This window comes from Phymastichus coffea, unplaced genomic scaffold (assembly GCF_024137745.1).
Source record: "Phymastichus coffea isolate CEN01 unplaced genomic scaffold, Cenicafe_Pcof_1.1 PCOF00141, whole genome shotgun sequence".
NCBI lineage: Eukaryota > Metazoa > Arthropoda > Insecta > Hymenoptera > Eulophidae > Phymastichus > Phymastichus coffea.
The window spans coordinates 362,555-380,222 of NW_026706952.1; the positions used below are offsets into that span (position 1 = coordinate 362,555).

General features: G+C 39.0%; 4 protein-coding genes across 5 annotated transcripts; 2 read left to right on the plus strand and 2 right to left on the minus strand.

The window, feature by feature from the left end:
* Positions 1–410: 410 nt before the first annotated feature.
* LOC131672040 (U6 snRNA-associated Sm-like protein LSm3) lies at positions 411–1,112 on the plus strand. Its single transcript, XM_058948966.1, has 3 exons — positions 411–564; positions 626–733; positions 796–1,112. The coding sequence occupies exons 1-3, from the start codon at positions 544–546 to the stop codon at positions 976–978; spliced, it is 312 nt and encodes a 103-aa protein (XP_058804949.1). The 5' UTR covers positions 411–543; the 3' UTR covers positions 979–1,112.
* An 89-nt stretch (positions 1,113–1,201) lies between these two features.
* On the minus strand, positions 1,202–1,941 carry LOC131672033 (sperm flagellar protein 1-like). Its single transcript, XM_058948951.1, has 3 exons — positions 1,827–1,941; positions 1,485–1,772; positions 1,202–1,417 (listed from the first exon to the last, which is right to left on the minus strand). The coding sequence occupies exons 1-3, from the start codon at positions 1,939–1,941 to the stop codon at positions 1,203–1,205; spliced, it is 618 nt and encodes a 205-aa protein (XP_058804934.1). The 3' UTR covers position 1,202.
* A 2,233-nt stretch (positions 1,942–4,174) lies between these two features.
* Positions 4,175–12,990, plus strand: LOC131672027 (sialin). Of its 2 annotated transcripts, XM_058948942.1 has the most exons (10): positions 4,175–4,290; positions 6,777–6,946; positions 7,392–7,430; positions 7,716–8,039; positions 9,279–9,366; positions 10,439–10,665; positions 11,152–11,304; positions 11,376–11,508; positions 11,585–11,823; positions 12,238–12,990. In XM_058948942.1, exons 1-10 carry the CDS (start codon positions 4,260–4,262, stop codon positions 12,418–12,420), a joined length of 1,587 nt encoding a protein of 528 aa, XP_058804925.1. In that variant the 5' UTR covers positions 4,175–4,259; the 3' UTR covers positions 12,421–12,990. The 2 variants fall into 2 exon arrangements, with proteins under 2 accessions (XP_058804925.1, XP_058804926.1); XM_058948943.1 differs by lacking the exon at positions 7,392–7,430.
* LOC131672028 (5-methylcytosine rRNA methyltransferase NSUN4) lies at positions 11,856–15,177 on the minus strand. The gene is made up of 9 exons (XM_058948944.1): positions 15,010–15,177; positions 14,738–14,920; positions 14,307–14,667; positions 14,053–14,235; positions 13,663–13,949; positions 13,475–13,599; positions 13,269–13,406; positions 13,025–13,171; positions 11,856–12,390 (listed from the first exon to the last, which is right to left on the minus strand). Exons 1-8 carry the CDS (start codon positions 15,088–15,090, stop codon positions 13,030–13,032), a joined length of 1,500 nt encoding a protein of 499 aa, XP_058804927.1. The 5' UTR covers positions 15,091–15,177; the 3' UTR covers positions 11,856–12,390; positions 13,025–13,029.
* Positions 15,178–17,668: the final 2,491 nt, after the last annotated feature.

Genomic DNA, 17,668 nt, shown 5'->3' on the forward strand with positions numbered 1-17,668 from the left:
TTAACACGACGTTTCTGTAACACTTATGTTGTAATAAGAACACGCTAAAAGCAACTAATAATATTCTATAAGTTTTTCTTGCCAGCATGAAAGTTATATGCAATGGATTTACTGGTTTGTTTTTGATTATCATAATAAACAATTTAATAGTAAAGCTTTTGAAAAATAATCTTCTAAAAATTTAATCGCATAACTATCAAAGGTAAGTTGCCTACTTTAAATCTTTGACTTGAACATTTTGCTTATCTATCAATTTTTTAATTCTTTTGAACTTTTATATATTGCGTAATAGAAAAAAAGTTTTTAATTAGTCTTAGTTTTATTTGAAATGGCCGCTCTTTAACCATTTATTATTCACTTGCGCCACCTAGTTGCAAATTTCTTCAAGTTTCCGATGAAAACAAATTCAGATAGTGATCAGATACTAGTGATGTTCAACGTAACAATTTAATTGATTTTTAATTTGTTAAATTAGTATATTGAATACTATTAAAAGTAGTTTAAGCTATATTATTCAATTAATAGTTAGTCATATACATCAACATGGTAGACGACGCTGAACAGGTAAAATATATATTTGAAAAATTTCTTTTATTTTATAAATTCTAACCTACATCTTTGCTAGGTACCGGCAATCAATGTTAAAGAGCCGTTGGATTTGATCCGATTGAGCTTGGACGAGAGAATATACGTCAAAATGAGAAACGAAAGAGAGCTCAGAGGTCGATTACACGTAAGATGTTCGCTGTCGTTCGTGTTTTATGCATCTATACTAAGTAAAATGTATATTTGCAGGCATACGATCAACATTTGAATATGGTTCTTGGAGATGTCGAAGAGACTGTCACTACCATTGAAATTGATGAAGAAACTTATGAAGAAGTCTATCGTACAACAAAGAGAACTATTCCAATGTTGTTTGTAAGGGGTGACGGAGTAATACTTGTGTCACCACCAAGTATGAGGGCAGCATTATAGACATCTGATTATAGCATTCACAATTAAGTTTAAAATGTGATATAAGACTTAATTTGAATGTTGTCCACCATAATTTAAACTACATTTTTTTCATACAAAATAACATTTTCATATAAGAAAGTATGGACTATGAATCATAGTAATAAAAATTATTTTATTTACAATTACTGTTACATTATTTAATAAGACAATTTTATATTTCCAACCACGTTTTTGTATAAACATCAAGGTTTCTCAATGTAAGATTGAATTTGAGTCATTAAATCTTCAATTCTTTGATCTTTGAATCTTATCATAGTTTCTAAATGCTCAATTTTCTTTATCAGTATGTGAATAGTTTCTGTTTTCTCTTCTAAGTCTTTTTTCACCTTTATAAAAACTTTGCGAGGTATGGTTTGATTCAATGATTCTTCAGGACTTGTAATAGACTTTATAGTTTCTATATGTTAATAAAAAAAGAAAATTGTAATTTAGAGGTTTATTGAAAATAATTTATGACAGCTCACCACGACTTTCAGGATCATCAATTCCTTTAAACAGAGAATCTCGGTCCGCGTTACAATCCTTAACAATTTTAGACCTAACTTCGAGTAAAAGTTTCTCTATTATACCGGGATGCGACTGAGCTAATCTATTTATAGTTTCTTTGCTAAGTTTTAAATGAATTTTCGGAAACACTTTGCGATTCAATGTGCTCCAGTTGTCAACTTTTCTAGCCATGCTGCTTGCAGCAATGTAATTCTTAACGTCGACATACCTCGGATAATATCGTTTCAATAACTCAGCCATCAAAACTAAATGTAAAAAACATGAAGTTTTTTTTTCAAAATCTGACTATAACTACAAACCTCCATCAGAAAAATCTCTCGCCACGTTTCGTTTGGGACGTGACAGTGGAATTTCATCAAGCCATGCATAAAGATCTCCCACATGATCATCGTCTATTCCTGTACTGAGACTCATAGTATGTTAATACACAATCACTTGCAAGTCGTCTTTAGAGGGTACATCCGTACGATTTAAAGAATGTTTGGAATCGCATGTGCGAAAAAAAATATCGATCGAATTTAATTTTATATTTTACGTCATGCATAACCTCCGACGCTCACTGTCAATTTATTTTATACATGTATACATTCACGTGTGTTTACAAAAAAACTGCTTTGCAAATAAGTGAATAATGCTGGCATGAATTCATTTTCGATGAAATAATTCGAAATTACGATTGAAAATTTCAAAATAGTATTGATGTCTTAGGATTTTTTAAAAGTCCGGCATTTTCGCTTCAAAATCAATAGTCAATAATTGAGTAAAGTTTCGATAATGAAAGAGACCAGAAGCTGCATAAACAACGACGCAAAATTAGCTTTTCTATTTTAACGCCCATATAGTTGCGCCAGCTGATATAGTATTATACGAAATTCAAACGAACGACGTTAGAAAATTGGCTTACGCAATCTTTCAAGGATGTGCTCTCAGCTATCGTAAAACATTTGAGGATTGTGTGAAATCTCGTAATGCGAGCTGTCAGATCAATTTTCCTTCGACAAGAAGAAAGTTTCGACAGCGTTCTTCTCTGCAAATGTTGAAAAGAAAACGTAAATATTTCTTTCAGAATGACGAAAATAATCGTGAGTAAAAAATTAAAAAAAAAGTCTTCGTTCGATAAGCGTAAATTGGAAACAATCAAGTTTCACCAAAATCCAAAATAAACCCAAAAGTTGCTGGAATTTCATCAGATTGAAGCCCGTATACGTAAAGCGAGCACACGAGCGTGTAAGAGAGTAAAGTGCAGGTCGCTATTGCATCAATCGTTACAGCCTAAACTCATGCAACATCGATCGATCATTTCCCTTGAAAATCCACGCGGCAACCCTAAAATAAAACCCCCCACTCCCCCCACCACTAGCCCTACAGATCGTTTTGCGCGTCGTCTCGAGACACGCGGGTTAAATCGCGTCGCGTCGATCGCCATCGCAAGCTCTCTGATATACGCGCACACACACCATATCGATTGTATCAAGCGATACTGCACGCGGCCAGCGGGACCTTCGGTTGAATAATTCAATTTTACACGCTCGCGATACAGAGCGAGAGAACGATTTCTTCTTTCGGTTGTTACAAACGGCGCGCTGTGCATCGACAGAGAGGGAGAGGTAGAGGGAGAGAGAGATGCAATTAAAACGCAGAACAGTCCGCAGAGGGAGACTATCGTGCTGTTTCTCACGTACGCTTCCTATGAATTTCGACGCCGGCCGCTTGATCGTCGCGGCGGCGAGTCCTTCCGCGAACGCGCACCGCCGCTGGCTCTATTCGTTGTTTCCCATTAAAAATAGGCGTCACCCGCGTGTGCATCGTGCGCGCTGCTTATCTTTATTTCGTTAGTCGAAGAATGCTTGCCGACTCGCATTCACGTTTAATCAATATTGCAGGAAGGCAGCCTTGAGAGTACCGTACTTTGCCTTAATTTCTTTTTGTAGAAAATCGTTCGAAATTACCGGCCGTGCCTTGAGCGAGATAATCGACGTGGCAGCTCAATTCGATGCAATTCGTTAGCGCGATGATTCGGCAGCGCGCCGCACGCAAAAATCAAATTGCAGCCTCTCGACGAACGAAACAGCGAGGAAAGCTATATCCGGCAGCCGCTTCACTGGGGGATGATCAACGACGCGAGTTCCCGGCGAAATGAATAGAGGCTCGTAGGAGAATCGAGCCTCGACAGCTAAAGCGACGAACGCACATTTCCGAAAGCCGTGAATCGGAGCCGGCTTGACCGAGCGTCGATGATTTATCAGCGGCGGCAGCGGCGATCGAGGAAGGAAGGGGTGTAGCGAAGCGCAAGCTCTCGCGCGGAACTTGACGCATGTGCAGTTGGTTCGCACGTGCGCAAAGCCCATAAGAAAAGCCACCCCATGCAATAGCAGTAGCCAACGCGACTAGAGAGAGAGAGAAAGAGAGAGAGAGAGAGAGAGTGGTCGCGATCGATGGCGTTGCCACGCACAACAGGTACGTCAGCTTTCCCTCTCTCTCTCTCTCTCTCGTTTGCTCCCTCGGTCGGAGCGCGCGCTTCGGAAAGCACAGAAAGAGAGAGAGAGAGAGAGAGAGAGAGAGAGAGAGAGAGAGAGCGAACGAAGCGGTGGGGGTAAGCTCATGGGGGAGGCAAAACGCGCGACGCTACGCGCCGAGAGTCAGTCGTCGGCGAAGCGTCCAGCCAATGCGAGTAGTTTTAGATAGAGCCGAGCAGTCGAGCCGCAAGCTCCGCAAGCGTTCAAGACGAGAGGATGGCTACAGCTGCCGCGGACGAAGTTCGAGGTGAGTCACGTGCTCGCGCGCCTCGCGAATATTCATTTCCCAGTCGCCGGCGAGAGTTAAAGGTCACCTTCAGTCGCTTTTCCTCTCTTGCGCAGCCACCATATCCACATGTATATACGCACGTATACATACAGTATCTACTCAGCATCCCTATCGATCGAGCCCTTCGCATCTTCATTTTTCATTCGATGACTGCGCCTCCTTTCTTTCTTCCTCTCCCTTCTTCTAATCTTGTTCTTACCTCCCTCCTCTCCCTCGTTTCTGCACGCTATCACCATCAAACATTCATTGACTCGAGCACGATGCAGGTACATAAGCGCCTCTTCGTACGCGCTCTCACGCACGTACTCGCCGGGTTAGCGTGGCAAAATGCCTCTGTGCAGCGAATTCACTGGTATTCAATAAAAACAAACGTTCGTTACTGCACCGAGACTATGCGTGTCTGTTCATGAGAATTCGTGAGAAATTACTCCGCGATATAGACTTGCCGAATCATTAAAAGAGGCTACTCGTCGCGCCATGCTATGCTTTTTCTCAAGTTCCAACTTGATTCGAAATTCGTCGCCGTCGACGCTATCTCGCAAACAATCGAAAAGAAAGATCCTAGGAAACGTTACAATTGGCATTTGCATCGCCTGCACTTTGCCTCGTCTTGGCGGGGAGCAGACACGAATCGTTACGCGCTCGTTCGTTCGTCGCTCGCGAAATGTTGATCGTCGAGCACGCAATTTTCCGGCGAAGCCTCGTCGACGAAACATCCCCCGACGCAGACGCAGCGAACTCGAAAGGCTCGCGCGCTCGCCAGTTTATAGCCCCAAGTTTTATTTGCCACAAACTAGAGCCGATGCTACAAATTTCGGCCGTCGCTTTTCTTCTTCTTCTCTGCATTTTATTTGACGTCGATTCTCAAAGGAACAGTTTGACGATTGCGCGCAAACAGCGCGCGTATACAGCCGACGTAGCCGCGATAAACTCCAATCAAAGTTACACCGCGCGGAAGGAAAAACAAATTGAAACCGTGAAGGGAAAAAGAAAGAGAGAAAAGAGGAAATATCCGCTACTCGTTGCTTGCATTTTTATGCTGCACGAAAGGAAATGTATGGATTAGCAGCTAATGACTGTGTATGACTGTGCCGTGCCGCCGGGTGATGGATCGATCGTACCCTTTGCGAGGAGAGAGCCGAGAGTGAGAGAGAGAGAGAGAGTAAAACGCACGTGGGGTGGGCTGGTAAACAATTATGTGTGGCGTGGATCAGCGTCGTCGTCGGCAGTTAATCTGGGACGCGCGGAAATCACGGCAATCAGCGCGCGATTTCCGGCAGCGAGTTCAGCCCTCGCTCGGGAAGAGAGCAACTTTGCTCGCGCGCGCCAATTCGGGAGCTTATCTGGAAAGCTCGCGCGCGCGCGTGCTCGCTTCCGACGTGTAGCGCGCACGTATACACGCTGAAAAGTGCTAAAAGCGTCGTGGTGGCAATCGATAGAGCGCCGCGCGCGCGGATATGCAAGAATAACCATGTGCGCCTGCAGTGTGTCGCGAGAGCTTTTCTGTGTATACGCGAGTTCGTAAGGGTGGCCGCTCCACTTATCCGCTCTCGAAATAATGTCACGTGAGCTAATGCGAGAGGCTTTTTATTTTCGGAGCGCGGGTGACGGAGGTGCAATGTCAAAGACCCACCTCGCGTGCGCATTGGCACGCGCTCAAGACCTGTTGGCTCTTTTCAACGGCGTTGTTTCGATATTCGAATCGGTCACCACGGAGCTCTGGCAAGTGGCCGCCAACCAAGGACGTTTCGTATTGTGTCGCCTCGCTGCCGACTTACCGGCATTCTGTTTATGCTAGGAACCTATCCCGTGCTCATTTTCCGATAGCAATCGTCTCTTTTTTCGCTGCTTTTCTACGACGCTGATGCGCCTGCAATATTAAAACTTAGTGCTTCTCCATCCTTCCGTCTGTAATGGAACACTTATACGAGATTGAGAAGTTTGACGGACGTATTTCGTTTGAAATATTTTTTTCGAAAGTCAATTTAAAAGGTTACAGCGGGTGGTGCTATTTTTAGGATTCTCGTGAAGAGATCGCGGAAATTAATATTGTAATTTAGCGCTGCGATCTACGCAACTGCAATCTCAATAAATCCGTCCACCCGCAGCAGCGTAAAAGCAAAGTGTGTAATGAAGTTTGGAAGAGAAAAACGAGTAAAATCAAGTTACCCTGGAAAAAAAGTCAACGCAAAAAACCATTCAACCGGGTTGCCCTCGAACACAATTTAATTTTAACAAAAACTTGGCCGTATAATGTCACGTGTGCCAGAACGCAATACGAATACATATATGTATCTCGTTGGCGCGGAAACTGTGCTGAAATCCCGCGAGCGGAAATGAAAAGGATTCGAGAAAGAAAATAACGGGGCGCGAACAAAAGCAGACGCGAGTCATACACGTGATTTTTAAACTGAATATATTCATTGACCCAAATGCAATTGAAGGTTTCAGGATGATACCGATGCGGTATTTGATGTCGATAATGGGCTCCATCGGCATGGCCATAATCTACGGATTCAAAGTCAACCTAAGTATAGCCATTGTGGCAATGGTCAACCACACTGCCGTCGCCATGCAAGCAAACACCACAGCAAGAGTACAGCACAACGTCACGGTATGTACCCGTATACATCTTTAATTTTAAAAAAAGATTTGGTCAAAGTTTTTTGTCTCTCCTAACTGCCGGCAATAAAACGTGAGAGCGGGAGGGTTGGAGAGGGGGGTTGATATGGCGGGGAAAAACAAAGAGATAGCGCGCGCGCGTTGTACGTATCCTAATAACGTGGGCGTGGGTGGATTATAAGAGGAGAGATGTCAGGGATCATAAATTTCATTGAGAGAAAACGAGAGATTCGGCATTGTTGCGCGGGACGCAAGGTCGCGGGCGTTAAAGGCGCTGTGGCGTTATGTAAGTGGCGCGCGTTGCTTTCTCTCTCTCTCTGTCTCTCTCTCTCTCTCTCTCTCTCGCCTCGCCTCCGCAACTATTTTATCTGTGGCCTGCGATACGCATCAATTGATATCTGACGAAAGCTCTGTTTGTTGTGATTTGGCTCGCGCAGGAGTACGTTGCGCCTCATCCCTTATTCCGATTTCACAGTGTGAGTAACTTTTGCTCTAGATTTTTCGCCTTGTCACGCATCCTCGCTCTTGCGCTTGCGACCGCTGCTTTGTCGCCGTCTCGTCCGCCACACCCATTACATACATGCAATAAGGCACTTTGTACTGTTTTGGAATTAGAAGCACGATAGTACGGCGATCAGTTTCTGTGGCAATCGGGGTAGCTTGTTTTTTTTTTTTCTTGGGAGCGAATCGACGCCAATCTCGGCACGAGAAGCGAAAGCGACAAGGAAAGAGACGAGTGATAGTTTGGATTTGCCATGTAGTTGTTCCCGAACGGCACGACGATGGCGACGATGATGACGTCGTCGATGGAGAAAGAGTGCAACGCAACGCTAGAGCGCAATTACGACCAAGACGGCCCATTCGTGTGGACAAAGGACATCGAGGGATTCATCCTTTCGTCGTACTTCATTGGATACATCGTATCGCTGATACCGGGGGGCATGATGGCCGAGTACGTGTCTGCCAAGTGGGTGCTCAACATTTCGGTACTCCTTAACGTCTTGGCCTCAATGCTGATGCCCACCGCCGCTGAGATCCATTACACCGCCTTCATCGCCATGAGGATTATCCAGGGCATCGGTGGCGTGAGTATCATTTAATTTCGCGGCAACCGGCCTCTCTCCTCGGTCGCTTTACTGCGTTTATTGCGCGCGGATTTGAATTTCAAGTTCAAATTAACGACATCTCGCCCAGCAGAAAGTTCGGGAATGTCGATTAACTGTCGACATTAAATGTCGATTAAACGTCGAGTAGCAGTCGACGTTCCGCGTCTCAACGTGGCCGAAGGCAAGCTCTGATGGATTGGTCTGGCGCTGGAGCAAGTGAAAAAAGCAAGCCTTGCCAGTTATTTTTACGTTTGTCGAAAACGCTTTTTCTTCTCTCGTTCAGCCAAATAGTTATCTGTCTGGGTCACCGACAACGACATGTTATTATTGAAATCAAGGCTGGAGAGAAAGCTGCACTCGCTCCGTCATGTTGGCCTGTTAAAAATGCTAATATCGTATTATGCTTGAATGTAAAAAGGGAGCGAGTGATGATAATCTATTTAAATAATGCGCATAAATTAGTGTCATAGTCTTGTTGATTGAAAATCGTATGAATTCTCGCGGGCTATATAAAACAGCGTGTAATGTAGCGTCGACATGCTACTCCACGATAAAATGAAATGCATGTTTTTCTATCTCAATGACTTACTTTGCTTGAATATATTAATATGTTATACTGGTTATTGAATACATGTTCGAATTGAAATTCGAATCATAATTTCATTACACATAGACAACAATGTTAATTGAATTATCAATATTATTTTACGAAACTAATTCGTAACTGAATATCGTTATATTTTACAAATTACAATGCTTTAATTGTATTCAATGAATCACAATAATATCACCGTGAATCTTAACAAGGCTATTTTAAAAGCAGGCAATAGTATAAAGAGTCCAATTTTTGCTTTTCACTCGTTCGCCCACCAGTAAGCAAGAATTAGCGCAATAAAACTTAACGAGTTGTTTAGATGAATTACATTAAACAATTTACATTCAAATGGAAACTTGATTTATCCGACAATCCCCTGTCTTATCTCAATCGACCGATTAAAATGACGGAAAGACAAGGAATATTCGTGCAAATAAAAACTGAAATAGACGTCGCCACGCGTGACAGCCTGGCAGACACACAGACAGACAGCAACGAGAGTTGCAGAGAAGTGGTCGGAGCGAAAAATAAAAGGCAGTAAAGTAGAGGAAAAGAGAAAGAGAAGATTCGAGAGCACATGTACCGTAAAAAAAACAACGTTCCAAGCTACGACGTTTTTCCAGGGCGTCAGCTTTCCCGCCATTCACGTGATGGTCTCGAAATGGGCTCCGCCGAACGAGCGCAGCATTCTCGCTTCCATCGCCTACGCTGGTACGTATATGCATGCATAGCAAGTCCGTGCGATGCGTCGAGCATCCATACGGCGCCGCTTCGCGCTCGAGACACTTCGCAACTGCCATTGGAATCTCATAAATTTTCTTATTAGAAAATTTAACGCGATCATGCGCCTCGCGGATGAATCATCGACGCGACGGATATATCCACGCGCGCAAAACTCAAGCTTTTGCGTTATTTTTGAATGTTGATACAGAGGAACGAGAGGCGATGGCATTGCCGCGTCCGAATGAGTTTGCGAGTATCGTGGCGCCTAGTTTTACGAGCAAAGGCTACCTTCGAGCTAATGAGAGAAAATTAACTTTTTTTCTTTTCTGTCGTCGCGTTGGAAAACACGCTTAACTGACGGAATGAAGCTCGAGCGCGCAACATAACTACGTCGATTGTTAACTGTTCGCGGTCTGGGATTTTTGCGTTCCACCTGCAAGTTCGACGAGTTGCAACATTCTTCGCGTGTTTCTACTCTCGACAAACTTGAATACACGTCAACCACTTCAAATGGACCTGCTCCAAGTGGTCTCTATACAAATAGTTTGCACGGTAGTAACGCGTCATAGATCACTCGAGCGAGACAAAAGATTTGAAACTTGCACCCACTGCAAATTTGCAATGATTCGTCTTATTAATCACCGGCAGGATAAGAGCATGCGCCCGTTGGCGAATGTCTCGCGGACAATCTCAAAAGATTGGTCAGAATCGATATGGAAACTCGGCGCGTAAAAAGATACTTTCTCAAAGTCAAACGCGACAAAGGAGAAGTCGTGGATAAAAAGAATAACACCCGAAGAGCTACATCCCGTTAAAACTTACCAAGGTCTCCTCAAAAGTGCCAAGAGAAAAAGTACGCGCGCGCGCGCACGAGTTTTCTCTTGATCCAGCTTGGTAGTAACAGAAAAAGAAGGAAGTAGCCATGCGCGGCCCACATGCTACGCTCCTATTATTCTGTATATATGTATATATACACGAGCGCGCGCGCGCGAAGCGTTTAATTAAATATTTTTCCAAGGAGCGCGAGTAGTGCACTCAGTGATATTTGCCGTTATTGCAGGCACTGCCCTCGGCACCGTCATCTCAATTTTGCTGTCCGGCATGATCGCCGCCAACCTCGGCTGGAAGTGGGTTTTCTACATCGAGGGTCTGCTCTGTCTGATCTGGTGCACTGCCTGGCTTATCCTCGTGCAAGACTCGCCCGAGCAGCAGAAAATCATCATCACCGACGAGGAGCGCCAATTCATACTTAACTCGCAGGGTGAACCAAAGGAGACGCACAAACAGGTACTGGTTTGATCGCGCCCTCTTCCCTTCTCGATCAGCCCGTTGTTCAAGTCGATCGATGCCAAGTCGATCAGTCGGCGCACGGTTGATTTACAAATCACACTCGCCTTTATCATGCTTCTTTCCCGACGTGCCACTGCAATATTGCCGCGCAAACGCAACATTTACGCGCTTTGGCTCCTCAAGTTTATCGCTCGCGCACAAGGGGCTATAGATTCGCAGCTCGGTGACTTGCACTGCGCGGGCCACTTATACACACGCCATATACGTCAATACTTTGTGCTCGAACCATCGCCGTCGCCGCGTACTTGTAATAATTCATCAAATCATTGCCATTGAAACATGATTACAGGAGCTTTGTTTTCTTTTCATTCCTGATGCATTCTTACTTTTATTTTTATTTATTTATTTATTTATTTATTTATTTATTTGCTGCCGGCGTACTTTCCATTAATGTTGGAATTGACGTGGTGCTTCCATTCGCAGAAATTATCGTCAGTGCCGTGGTTTCAAATAATGAGATCAGCACCCTTCTGGGCCATACTGGTTGCACACTTTTGCAATAACTTCGGCTGGTATATGCTGCTCATCGAGCTCCCGATATTCATGTCTAAAATATTACATTATGATTTAAAATCGGTAAGTTTGTTAAAGTGACAAAATTTTAAAAGAGCTGTCTTATAATGAACTGTCGTTTGTTCCCTCAACAGAACGCTTGGCTATCGGCATTGCCATATTTCTGTATGTGGATATTCACGTTAGGCCTTAGCAAACTTCTTGTGATAATGCAAGACAAAAACTGGATCTCCGTGACGGTATCAAGGAAAATAGGAACACTATTCTGTAAGTAAACGTTGAATCAATAGACTTGGCGTGGCTCTATGGTATACGCGATCACGTGGTTGTTCGGAAATTCTAGCGTCGGCAGTGCCAATGTTCTGCCTGCTTGGCGTGTCGTACGCCAGCGACAAGAACACAGTGGTCGCGCTAATGACGATAGCAATCACATGTATCGGCGGAATGTATTGCGGATTCCTGGCCAATCACATTGACATTGCACCCAACTACGCGGGCACCCTTGTCGCCCTTACCAATACCGTTGCCACGATACCTGGTTTTGTCGTGCCTATCTTCGTTGGCTATTTCGTTAAGGAATGCGTAAGTCTCGATCAATAATAAACATTAATTTTTTTCTTTTCTTATATTATTAACAAATATTTTGAAAAAATAATGTTAAAAAATTACAACAAAATCATTTTTATTTCTTTATAGAATTGTTTTCACTAAGTTAAACAACTTGTGCTTAATTATTTTGCTCCGTTTCTCAGTTAATAGTCTTAATATTCAACGGTTATTTCTTCAGTAAACGAGTGAAAGCTTTGTTACGAGTCTATAGTATCATAGTTTAATGTAGCTAGAGTAACGTGACTCGGATAAAAGTTTTCTCGACAAAGCTTAGTCATATAATTAATTTTTCACGAGTTTGTGTGTTAGTTATTATTTCAATGACAGCATTTCAAAGGTATAATAAAATTTATGTTTACATACTCTATCAAGCATTAATATTTATAGGCCACAACGGAAAGTTGGCGAGTGATATTCTTCTTAATGGTTGGATTATACATAATAGAGATGTTGATCTATACCATGTTCGGCACTGGTGAGGAACAACCGTGGAATAAACTCAACTCCCACAATATACACAATACAGAACAGACAGTTCCTCTGAAAGAGACGAGGCACCCAATTAAGTAAATGTATAATATGTGACTATGCAAATCCTCATTAAAATTTGCATTATAAATAACATTTTTACGGATTATAGTATTTTATAAAAACAGGGAAAGAAAGAGAGAGAGAAGCTAATAATAGTGTCGTCATTTCGTTCTCTGTGTCTCATCTCATAATTTCTAATCGTACACACACACACATATATATATATACATACATACACACACACACACACACACACACATATATATATATATATATATATATATATATATATATATAAAGCTTTGACCAACAGTACAAACAGATTGTATTTATTACATTTTATATTTATATAGCTGATGTATGTGTGTTATGGAACATTTGTGTTCAATAATTGTTTTGTGAAAAAAATAGCGTTCAAGTTTAAGATTTGTAATTATTTATAAATAGTGTATAAGAATGTATGCAAGTTAAAAAGTCTATGAAGTGCATAATTTTACTGGATAATTTCAATATTTTTTCACTCTTCTAAAGATAACATTTTATGAAATTGTATTCTAAATGACAACAATGGAACAATTATTGACAAATATGTATTATATAAAAGTTGAAAGAAGATAATAAAATTATTGATTATGTTACTTACTTCCTTTATTTTACTCTTATGATTTTGCAAAAGTACATGGGACCAAAGTTTCTACTCTTGGATGGTATAACAATATGGCCATATTTAAGGCCGTAATTTCCAAAATTATATAAATACCGAAGTGGATCTAATGCACGGGTTTGATCTCTGCAAAGAACAATATAGTATATTTACAATAGCAATAAGTAAAGATTGTATATATTTATTCACAATAGCAATAAGTAAAGATTGCATATTAACTTACTTGACAACATGAACTACCTGCGATTCTTCAAACGACTTTTTAAGAGCCATTCGAACTATACCGTCGTTTTGAATAGGACTCAATGTACACGTAGAATAAACTACAGTTCCGCCGACCTTTACAAGTTTTAAAGCGTTTCTGAAAAAAATATTCATCATAAGTAACATTTAATTTTTATTTAAACTTATAATCTTTACACTACGTACTTTAAAAGTTCAGTCTGCAATTCTGGTAATTTCAATCTTTCTTTGATCCTTGATGCTTTGAAGAGATTATTGTCATCCTCATGGAGAACATGTCTGTCTGTTGTACAAGGTACATCGACAAGGATCTGGAATAAAAAAAATATATTAATGCTGGTTGATGAGGAAAAATTACATTATAAAACGAATACCTTGTTGTAAATATCTTTGTCTTCGATATACCTGCCATCATTTTGCGTTATTAAAAACCTTTTGTCCCAGAAATTCATTGTTCCGAGAAATTCATTAATAAAATAATTTATCCTATTGATTCGCGATTGCTGGACGTCATTAGCTACAATAATCTCCGGTATCAAAGACTGTAAGGCAATCATCAGTTTTCCACCAGGCGCAGCACACATATCCAATAGTCTGTCACCTGGTTTCAAATCTAATGACAAAACTGGGAGTATTGATGCACCATCCAAAATAAAATAATCTGAATAATATGACAAATATTATTTGAAATATAAAATTATTCAAATTCAGTATTTACACAGCTTTTTTTATAAAACATCAAATAAACTAGTGTATATCAATACCTGAAACTTTAGTAGTACCAGTTTTGGATTTTGGAAAAATCATATCATTACTTTCTTCAAATGTATATATTAAAAGTTGATCAGGAAAATTTAATGTATGGTCTTCCTCTATCTGAATAACAAAGTCAGCTCCTTTGCTGTAGTGACCATAATGCTCTGACTCCAGAATAAAATCATCCATGCCTTAGAAAGAAAACGATATAAACATTTTACAATAGGTTCAACTATAAAAGAAGCTTGTAATGTTTACTAACCTTTGATTTCAGTTGCAGGTATGTATTCATACAACTGCTCAGCAGTTATACCAGAAGAAGGCATTATAATACGACTAGAATCATTGACTATATTTAGATCTGTTTCAATCGATTGTAACTTTACAGGTTTGAATGACTTATTATCATCAAATGTAGTTTTCTCAACAACTTGAGCATCAATTTCATAAGATTTGGGATATATAGAATACTTTGATTTGGTTTCAGATACAATATGATCCAGTTGTTGATCTATTCTTTTGATCTCTTTCAATACTTTCTTTTTTTTTTTTAATTCTTGTTGTATTGCTTGATTCTTCTTAGATGCATCATATATCAATTTCATATTCATTGCACCCAATGTCTACAAGATAAAATTACTTAATTTTTTATATGCTTTTTTATGGATCAAAGTCAATGTACAATAGTATTACCTCTAAATCCTGACATATTCGTGTAGTATCACTAAAATTATTGACAACAGCAATGTACTTGTGATTTTTAGCAAGCAATGCAGATCTAATATTTGACCAGGATTGGCCATAAACATTCTTGTAGAAGTCATCGAAGTGGTCAAGTGCTCTTTGACTATGTGATTTTTTTTTTTGTAAAACTGACTAAACATATAAAATAATTTCCTTTTGATAAAATAAACCTGAGTATACATAGACGGAGCATAATAATTTAAATTATGAAATAAAATTACCCAATGGTGAGGAGGGTGTTTAAATCTTACTGGTACCTTGAGTAGATTAAATAATTTGATATTATCGAATAAACGTGTCATTTTATAAATATAAACTTTACATTTTCAAATTCGTTAAAACTATTTACGTATTGATGCAAAGGGACAAGGTTATGTTCACGAGACCAGATTGCACCACGCGATACTAATCAAAGCACAAACCTATATATATCACAAATAAGCCATGCGCCATTCTTGCACCATAATATAATATAGTGACTTTTGAATATCGCCAGCTGTGATTCGAGCTTATTCAAAAAAATTAATTGAAATCAAATTATAATTGCATTGGTTGTATTAAATAATAAACTAAATTAAAATAAGTAAATAAACATAAATTTAGCTTAAATAAAACTTAAACTACTATAGTTTAACCCATTAACGCGCAAAATCGCATTTTTGTGCACACAATTTCAAGCGCCCGACTCATACAGAAAAAGACGATTTCTTTTTCCCAAAATACCACCTAGGGGGTTTTCGAGGGTGCTCTTTTAGAATCTGATACCAGTTTTATGTTAAATTGTCAACAGCCCTATTTATTTTGCGTTTTAATAAAAAAAAGACCCACTTTTTCCAGTTTTTTTTAAATTTTTTCTCGATTATTTTCCTGTTGCGGCATTCAAATCAATACTCTATCAACAGAAATCGCGGTCCCGATGTTTTAGCTTTCAGAAACCGCCCGGGAAAATTTTTTTTCCAGCATTTTTACAAAATGGCGGTTTTTATGGCAGTGCTCTATGAAAGTTTATATTTTTTTTACTCCAAAGGTATCAACTTTACAAAAAAAGTTAGTACTATAAAAAATACTTCAAATTATTCAAAGAATACATGTGAATTTTTTCAGAGCTGATTAAACTAATTTTGGTTTTTTTTATTTTGATTATATTTTGAAAAATAAAAAATTTACGTAAAATTTCTGAAAAAATCCCAGCGAATTAACTTATGAGAAAGAACTGAGAAAAATAATGTTTTCTCGTTCTTTCATAATCATAATAAAAGTTTTTATGATTAAAACTGTAATTTTAAATATTTTTTATTATTATTTTTTAAAATATTTTTTAATTTTTTTAAAATTTTATATTTCAATTTTCTTTTTTTTTTTGTAATTGTAGATATTTTTGCAATAGTACTATATGTATTACTTTTTTATATGAACAGATTCAAAACAATTTTGGCACAAATATAATTTGCACTCTTTGCAAATCTTTCTGGTCCTTAGAGAGCAACTTTGATTAGAGCAATTCTTTTGATGGGGACATTGTTCTGCAATGTGAATATTTTTTTTGAAGATTTTTCCTTCAGATAACTCTTAGCAGCAGCTAAAATAAGATCCTTTGTTCCAATTTTTTTACTTTTATTTTCAATTGCAGTATTCAATAAAACTGTAGCATTTGTAATTGACATTTGGATGCATCTAAGAAAAATTACCCAAGTCCACTTTTTTGATCTGAAAAGAGGTAGAACTTTATTACAATGTTGGTCGTGAATATCTATTCCACCGATATAACTATTGTATGCACAAAACGCTCTTGGTGATTCAAGTTTTTTTTTATTTTCTCAGTTTTATTGTATCTTTCAATAGAACCAGTGGGATTTACACCAGCTGCAGTAGACAATACTGAGACTGGCTTAGAATCCATCACTGTGATATAATTGATACCGCTGTTCTTATCGTGCTTTACTTCAGAATTTCCACGTTCATCTTTCTTTTTATCTATGTTGTGCTTTACAGGTACTTTGTCCTGTCTAACTGTTCCAGTACATCGCAATCTTAGTTTTCTTAAATGAACCAAAAGATCTGCAGAACAAAATAAGTTGTCAAAATATAAATGGTATTTTTGCATATTACGTGGTGTAGTTCAAGACAAAAACTATTCCAATGTTTGAATTACGACACGACTACCAAGAGAAATTTTAGGTAAAATATTGCTTTTACCATTTTTCCACAGTATATATCAAAATCGAATAAAAATCCGTTAGCGCTAGCAAGACCCCACATTTTTATTCCAAATCTAATTAGTTTTGATTTGATGAATTGTTTCAAAGAACATCGCCCATAATATTTTATCATCATTTCATCTACTGATAACGCTATAAAGAAAACCCCAAATTGCATAATATTTTCCCTCATAATATTTATAAAATCTCTTACCCGCCAAACTTTGTCTTCTTTATTTTCATCATCGGGATGATGGAGTTTTTATTTAGATTTGATCATTTCAAACTGTTTGATGCCCATACATGATGCCACTATATCTGATCTCAAAAACTCATGTTTTGACCAATAATCTCTTTGATATAATTTCTTATCGAAGCAACTGAAAATTATGATTCCAATAAATTTATCCAAGTCTTCCAAAGAAAGTTCATAGCCATTTGCTTTTGTACAATCAATGATATGTTTTTTAATTTCAAGTGAAAAAAAAACTCAAAAATTTCTATCAATGAACTATTCAAAATTTTTTTGCGATCACACTCTTTTAATAATATTTCATTTTCTAAACTTTCATTGTACTCAATTTCACCTTCAACCCAGTCATAGATGTGATTTTTCTCTAACTTTGTTTGAGAATTAATGTAGGATTCTATAACTGTTCTAAAAGTTTCCAAAGAGCCAAGC